The following is an 8,580-nucleotide window of genomic DNA, read 5'->3' on the forward strand; positions in this document are numbered from 1 at the left end:
TGTAAATAGGATCACAAGTCCGCATCTTGTACAGCAATTAACCACTAAGAAGAATATATGCAGTGTATTATTTGTTGAAACTGTACTTCTGAGTTGATTTGAAACTGTCTCATTGCTATCTGTTTATGAATAAAACTGTAGAAAAAAAATGTTAAAAAAAAAAATCACATGCAAGCGGAACACTTAGATGAAAAGGTTATTCAACATCTGACCCTTCTCAAAAGCAACTGTCTTAATATTTAAATAATGCTTACTCAAGTCCTTCCTCACACTAAGCTCAAAGCAAGGACCTACGGCTTCCCCCCAGATTCTAATTACACTCACTGGGACTAAAAGCATAAATTCAGTGTTTCCATGACAGATTTTCTAAGAGTTTAAGGATGCTATCAAGTCTACTACTCATTACATTAATTGTTTCTCCCATTCTTCAAGTATTACTGTAACTTTTGACTCCTTATTACACTCCCTGTTTATAGCTCATTTATAATTCAATCCCTAAGTCTAAACACAATCCATACACTATCAAATGATGAGCAATATATTTTGGGAAAACATGAATAAGCTTAAAAAGTAAACATTACAGTCATCTAATTCTTTTTTGTATCTATTTCCATTACTTCAGTCTGTGGTCCTGAAGTTTCGTGGGGGGTTTTGTTTGGTTATCTATAGCATACTGACAACAATACTGGTTCTAGGGGCAGGAGTACAGCTTAATGGTAAGAATACTTATCTTGCACACACAAGGACCTGTATTCAATCCCTGGCATTATCAAAGCTAAAAAGAAAAATGTTTTTGGGTTGTTTTTTTTTTGTCTTTTTGAGACAGGGTCTCATTGTGCAGTTCAGGCTAGCCTTGAGCAAACACTGTAGCCCAGGCTGGTCTCAAACTCAAAACAATCCTCCTGCCTCAGCCTCCCAAGTGCCAGGATTATAGGCATATACCACCATGCCTGGCTAAGAAAAATGTTTTGATAAATTCATATCACTGAAATTTTGTAGTTGAGCAAATTGACTTTATGACAAATATAAAACACGTAAGCTATACAAATGCTTTGGCCTTAGTTTTCACATTTAGAAATTGTAAACAGCACTTGCTACTTAGATCATAAGGGCAGGTAAGAGAATGAATTATAACTATTTCAAACACAATGAGAAACAGAAGATACTAAAGTTTAACATTTTATTATTAGCACACAAATTCTAATTTGATGAATGCTAAGGCAAATCTACAGAAATATCTCCTAAATAAATTTTATAAATAATCTGAAATATAAATATCTATTTCAATTCCATGTGGCCCTAACCTACTATGTTACTAAACAACCAAAATGCATGTGAATTTCAGATACCAAACAGGTACTTCATTTTTAGGGCTATTATCATATTAACCTTTCACACTCTATGTGGAACTCCGTACACCTGTAATCCCAGCTTTCGGGATGACAAGGCAGGAGGACTGCCACAAGTTTCAGGCCACCTTGGACTATATATATAATAAGTTCAACCAAGGCCAACCTGGACTATACCGCAAGACCCTACCTCACACAAACAGATCATATTTACATTTCAAAAACACTAAGTGATTTACTGATTACCTGTGGTTCAAATCCCATATCAAACATTCTATCTGCTTCATCTAAAACAACATATGTCACTCTTCGAAGATTTGTGACCCGACCTAAGGTGAGAAGAAAAAAGAAAGAAAAGAAGAAAATGCTTAAAAATTAGCCACAATTCATTTTATGACTACCAAGAACTTTAAAAAAACTGGAAAGGGAACTAAAATGCCTGACTTAATCAGAGGGGTAGGTTAAAGTGAAAAGAAATTTTGGTCTACAATGCTTAATCTAGTGGCAAATACTTTCTGACAATGGGTATATGAGGCCCTTTATTTTGTCAAACTCGTCTCTTGCATACCATCATAGGGCCTGAAGAACCTGTAAAATTCAGAAAACAGCCCTCTCCAAAACACATCATAAAACTAAGACTGAGATGAAGCATCGAGCCACATCAGCCATTATCTGACAGCATCACCTAGAAAAGAACATATTAGAGATTACAGCGTATGTGTGGAAAGCAAGATCCAGTGCAAACTACTTCAGATGCAGATAACTTCTCTTTATATTGCTTTATAATCTACTTCCATAGTTAGAAGCTCCTTAAATGGATACACTGAATCATTAATAAGAATCTATTCAACATCATTAGATAGCATATTACACAAAATTTCTGAATACTAAGCAGTTACATAAATACATTTTTCTACAGAAAGATACACACCCAACTTTATTAAGTGCTCCCCCACCAGCCTAAATAAATGTCCCTGGCTTCTTTACTAGTGAAAGCTAAATTCATACACAGGAAAACCCTTTTTAAAGCATTGCTACCACTGCTGAATCAATCACCTGGCAGAAACATATATAAAATAGTTATTAAAGATAAACCAAAAGGACACACAAAGGAAAAAGGTAAAATTAATCAAGATGAATTTCAGGATATTTAATCAATGCAGCATTGAGAAAAAACAAGGGATTAATCAGCATTCATCCCAAAACATTTCAAATGCCATACAAGAACAAGAGCTTATCAAACAATTCCAGTGTCACTTTGCCAACTATATACACAATTAGAAATAAATTTACACAGAAATTCAAGCAAAATGGTATTAGAAACATGCACTATTCAGTCCTTAATATTCTATTATGTATCTATGTAATACTACAATGGAGACCTTTGAAAGCACTTTCTTCAAAAAATAAAAATGAGCCAAAATAAGTGTTTCCTTGAATTTAAATATTCCACACTAACATTTGCAGCCCAATTAGTTTTGCAAGGTTGGGAACAGCATTAAATCACCTACCTTTGGTGGTTTAAGTCTCGGAAGCCCAGTTCTATAAATCTTGAAGGGCCTTTCTCCACATAAGTTAAATAATGTCAACAGTTTAGTAACAGTTTTGATAGGGAAAAATTTAACAAAGCATAACATCTGAGCCAAAAACATGCAATGTTTACAAAAAATAAAATTTCTTAAAGCTGCAATATCTTATTTAGTATTTTAAGCCTCCTATTGGTAAAAGGTCTATATTCTATAATAAAGAAAATGACAGTATCCCACATTTACAAAAGCAAAGCTAGGTAAAAATTGGATTAAGGATCCAAGTTACATGTCAAAAATGATCAGATGGAGTTACTTCTCAAGATAAATTGAGAAGAAATTTCATTGCCAAAACAAGTTATTAACGCAACAATAACTGGTTATAATACAAACTTTAAGATATTACAGCTTTAAGAAGAAATGTAGAAACCCTTTGTTGGTTTCCTGTATCTGCTTTAACAAAAATGTGTAAATTCAAAAACAAAAGAAAGAAAAAGAATATCCCTAACTTACCACTGTTAGCTGCTAACATGTCAATCATTCGACCAGGTGTGCAAACAATAATCTCAGCACCTCTCTTTAGCTCAGCAATCTAATAAAAGAAAATGAAATTGTATAGTCTGTTCATCACTAATGTTTAAGTAGATTTAAAAAAACAGTATCTGGCATTTGCAGGGCTCTCGTAGGCAGCACAAGTTCTGATAAAAGACCCAAAGCCTTCTGCTTACTTCTTCAGAATACTGAAACACTAGTAACAGAGTAACTACAGCACAACTATATGATGCAACTGAAGAATTTTTACCAATTTTGTCACTATACCTCAAAACCAGAAAAACAAGGTGAGAATAGTAAGAGATACACACAGATAAAAATTTCCTATAATAAATGTGGTGATTATATGTATCTAAATTGTACCAATAAGGTTTTTTTTAAAAAAAAGCATGTGTAATTTTTCAAATGCAGGTTTGACCATTAATAAATACAAAAATCAATTTCCTAAGTGACAACCAGATTTTAAATAAATGGAATGAAGCTAACACAATGGCACACATCTTTAATGTCTGTGTTCTAAGAGGCTGAGGCAGAAAGAGTAACAGGCAACTTAGCAAATCCTGTCTCAAAAATAAAGGACTCAGGATGTAGCTAGTAGAAAAGTATGGTTTCAATTCCTTGGTACAAAAAAAGGGAAGAGAGCCCACAATAAAATTTGTTTTTATATAGACATAATATCCATGTATATACTAGGTTATTTTGGTATTCTTCATTTTGAGGAACTCATACATACACATACTGCTTTTTTTTTTTTTTTTAAACCTTATTGGTACAATTTAGATACATATAATCACCACATTATAGGGAATTTGTATCTGTAGTACATGTTTTTTGTTTTCTTTTTCTTTACTACATTATTTGTAAATGCACTGTCATTTTTTTCCTGCTTTTTAAAATTTGTTTATGAACATATTTCTTACTACTACAAGGTATGGAAAAATTGACATAGACAAACTTAAAAAATATATTAAGATTAAATATTTAGGGGCCAGGGAGATAGCTCAGTAGAATAAGGGCTTGCCTGTCAAGTGCAAGGACCTGAGTTCAATCCCCAGTTCCAAAAAAAAAAAAAAAAAAGGATGAAATATTTAAAATAATGCTGGGACAACGAAAGTAAATATTGCTGAAAAGAGTTCTTGTAAAACTAGTCCTAAGAAAGAATTCTGTAGTTAAACAAGTTCAGAAAATAAACTTAAGTTTATCCTTTTTTTTTTTTTTTTTTTTCCTTCTTTTTCTGGTGGTGCTGGCGAATGAATCCTGGAGCAGACTACCACTGAACTACATCCACCCTTTTTAAATCAGGTCTCCAGGCTGGCCTCAAACTTGTAATCTTCCTGCCTCAGCCTCCTGAGTAGCCGGGACTACAGGAATGTGCCACTATGCATGACTATGATTCAGTCTTAAAATTATTTTCATGCCTAATATTCTTGTAAATTTTATTTTAATCTTTATTTATTTGGTACATGGTCTCACTACACAGCTCAGACTCTTAGTGATCCTCCTGTCTCAGCCTCCCCAGCACTGGGATTACAGGCATGTGCCACCACACCCAGTTTCAGTGGCCAACACAGCACACCTGAGTTTCTGGAGCCAGCTGGGACTGAACCCCAGTTCTTATGCTTGCCAGGAAGGTACTTAGACTACCAAGCTATCTCTCCAGCTCTCATACCTAATATTCTTTAATATTTTAGAAACAGTCACTATTCAAAACACTAAAATAAAAAATCATTTTACTTTATTGAATCATTTTTAAAAAAACTCGGAAAAATAGAATGTTTCTTTTATACCTGCTCACTGATTCCTGTTCCTCCATAAACACAGACCACTCTAAGTCCTAAGGTCTTCGAAAACTTCTTACATTCTTTAGTAATTTGTAAAGCCAGTTCTCGAGTTGGAGTCATGATGACAGCTGTAAAGATAAATATGTCAAAAGCCTAACCATTAAAATTCTTCAGGCTATGCTTTAAAATACTAAATTTAACCTCCACAATAAAGTTCAGAACTTAGTAAAAAAAATTTTAATGCAACTCAGAAAAGGCTTTATTTTAAAGGCTTTTATTTTAAAGGCTTTATAACTACAGAGACTGTAGTGAAGGATAAGTACAAGTAGATTTTTAAGAACATGCTACAGGAAAATAATAAATCAGAGTTAAACGCCACATTTAACTCTCAGGAAAATACCTCGCTGAACAGAATACAAATAGTTTTCAACTCCAAATCACAGAACAACAACAAAAAAGAAAGAAAAAAAAAATGGGGGGGGGGAGACAACACAATATACAGCAGAAACTGTATTGTTGCTTCCTGAAAAACCTCGGTCTGAAGGGCACAGACAGAGGAGAAATACAGTGTACCTGGTGTTTCCAAGAGAAGCTGAACAACTTTCCAAAACCCTACTCAGGTTTGTAGAAGGTATCTTTGCCAAAATGATCAAGAAATCTGAATTTGAAGACCAAACGCTGCAACACTGGCACTACAGCCTTCCACAGCAAAGAAAAAAAAAATATCCAAGAAAATATTTACTCCCTACAATCTTCTATGTTGAGTTTATTATATCCACTGATATTGAGCTAAGAACAAACCTCAACATAAGTAAACAGATAGATGCACAAGGGGTCTACCTGCCGAGTTTAAAAACTGAGCTGTGCCAGGACAGGCTGTTTTTGTACTTCTGAGATGTCACTCCAGAGCTCTGAAGATTCTCACTCCACCTGCTGGTAAGGGGAAATCAGCCCCAAAGTGCCACATTGATAAAGGAAATGTACATCAAGATATCTTTATTGTCACAATTAAGAAAATTATAGAATACCAACTCATTTCTGATTAACTGACAACAAGGATACCTTCAAAAAACAATTTAAAGAGAAGATTGTACCTATTGGGCCCTCTCCTTCTTCTAATGACCTCTGATCCATGATGTGTCTAAACATGGGCAATAGAAAAGCAATGGTCTTTCCACTTCCTGTCTTGGCAATGCCAATCAAATCTCGTCCAGACATTATAGCAGGAATTGCTTGGGTTTGGATTGGCGTTGGTTTCTCATAGCCATGCCTAAAAAAGGAAGACCAGGTAAAATTGAGATCTCCAGACCCCTCAGAGTCCTGTAAAAGTAAATTCTTCCAAAGTGTTATATATCCATACAATATATTACTAGCCAGTAAAAAAGTACTATGAGATACTAGATCATGTATGAATTTTGATAATGTTTTGATTATACTAAGTGAAGTCAGCCAGAAAAGACTAAATATTGTATAATTCTACTTTGATGAAATGTTCAGGACAGCCAAATCTATAGAAATAGGAAGTACATTAGTGATTAGTTACCCAGAGTAGGATACAAGATTAGATGGACTCAAAGACAGGTTTTTTTGGGGGAAAGATAAAAATGTACTAAAATTAGATGTTTGCATAACACCATAAACACACCACTAAGTTGTGTACTTTAATTGGCAAATCTTAAATTGTGTTACAGTTTGTGTCTAGATTTCCCTTAAAGCCGCATGCACTCACAGGCTTTTCCAGAAGTGGCTAAATCTAGAATGTGTATTGCTGGGATTAAGGATGTGTGATCAGTTCACTGACTGGTTTGATACTGTCCTAATCCCAGCAACCTAGAGACAAGCATAAAAGGTCAAAAAGGTGTTATTAAGCTTGGCTGCTGCTTTTGCTGTTTTCTTCTACCATGAACTGCTGCCCTCTGCCATGTGCCATCTGCCTTGGAGCTAGCTGATAATGGACTGAAACCTCCACAAACTGTGAGCTAAATAAACCTTTCTTTCCTTAACTTTTGGGTTCGGGGGTATTTGGTCTCAGCAAGGAGAAAAGTAACATCAACAGTACCTCTATAAAGACACTGAAGGGATCCCCTGCCTCAGCCTCCCAAGTACTTGGATTACAGGTATATATACCATTAACAGGCTAAAAGGGCTATTTTGAATAGCAAGATGTTGAAAATTTGAAAAACCACCAGCTACTTACTTTTTGAGGGAATTTAAGATCTTCATAGAAATTCCACACTGGACCCAAGATTTAATTGGTTTTGGACAACCTTTTCCTTTGACTGTAATGCCTTCCATTTCCAACCGAAATACATTCACCTCTACAAAACAAAACCCAAACTAAACACTTTCAACATTAATTTAACATTATCAAAGATTATCTCACAATCAGTTAAAACAATTACTACTGTGAACATCTACAAACAAAGAGTAATGCCCTAATTTGAACAATTTGATTTTTGTTTCTTCTTAAATTGCAGTAACAATCAAAGAATAAGGACAAACTGATAAAAAATACCACTGGTTCTCCTAGCATTAGTTCAACAGTTTAACTCTAACCAACCAACAATTCACAGATTCTAAATGGTGCCTAACTAGAAGGGCTAAATGAAAATAAAAATATTTCATTTGTAACTTAAGATGAAGAGCATTCTAACCCTCAAAACAGCAACTACATAAGCTGAGTTAATTTTTGCTCATTTCTTAAACCTTCTGGAAAACATCCTCCAACCCACAGAGCTAGCTATTCCTCCTAGGCAAAGTGAGGTGTATCTTCCTCTAATCCCATTATAATCAATAATGAGTAAGAGAATTTTACCTTCTTGAGACATTTTTGCTAGTTCTGGAACTTCAACATAGAAGTTTTTTCTGAATGGTTCATATTCAATTTTTCCGTGATCAACTGGTTCTAGAAGTTTTCTCTGTTTTGTCTGATAGCCTGTGAGAGCTGTCTGAAGATCAACTTCTTCCTCCTCTGAAGAATACTTCATTTTACAAAAAAAAAAAAAAGAATAAAAAGTTCATTATTATTATTCAACTTATATGGTAAAAGTTCTAAGTTTTTAAAATCCTCCCATCCTAGAAACTATTCCTTGGCTCTTCTTTTATTACTTTTGAAACAAACTACTTGACCCACAAAATTTTAATGCTATCTCAAGAAACTTAAAGCCTCATAATTTCAAAATCATCTCAAATAATATATCATTTTGAATAGAAATACTTTTTTCAAAATTTTATTGATAAACATAGCAATGAGACAGTTTCAAATCAAATCGGAAGTACAGTTTCAACAAGTAATACACTGCATATATTCTTCTTAGTGGTTAATTGCTGTACAAGATGCGGACTTGAGATCCTATTTACAAACACCATTAG

The 8,580-nt window shown here is 34.3% G+C and overlaps 1 protein-coding gene across 2 annotated transcripts in view; it reads right to left on the reverse strand.

The window, feature by feature from the left end:
* Positions 1–8,580, reverse strand: part of Ddx46 (DEAD-box helicase 46) — a 78,808-nt gene that overhangs the window by 41,752 nt on the left and 28,476 nt on the right. For both annotated transcript variants that reach the window (XM_023716521.1, XM_023716520.1), the window contains exons 8-13: positions 8,024–8,189; positions 7,406–7,526; positions 6,303–6,478; positions 5,215–5,336; positions 3,389–3,467; positions 1,596–1,678 (exon numbers count right to left, since the gene is read on the reverse strand). In XM_023716521.1, coding sequence (XP_023572289.1) covers positions 1,596–1,678; positions 3,389–3,467; positions 5,215–5,336; positions 6,303–6,478; positions 7,406–7,526; positions 8,024–8,189 — 747 coding nt within the window. The remainder of the gene's footprint in view (positions 1–1,595; positions 1,679–3,388; positions 3,468–5,214; positions 5,337–6,302; positions 6,479–7,405; positions 7,527–8,023; positions 8,190–8,580) is intronic.

Source organism: Octodon degus, unplaced genomic scaffold, assembly GCF_000260255.1.
Source record: "Octodon degus isolate 3935 unplaced genomic scaffold, OctDeg1.0 scaffold00048, whole genome shotgun sequence".
Taxonomy (NCBI): Eukaryota; Metazoa; Chordata; class Mammalia; order Rodentia; family Octodontidae; genus Octodon; species Octodon degus.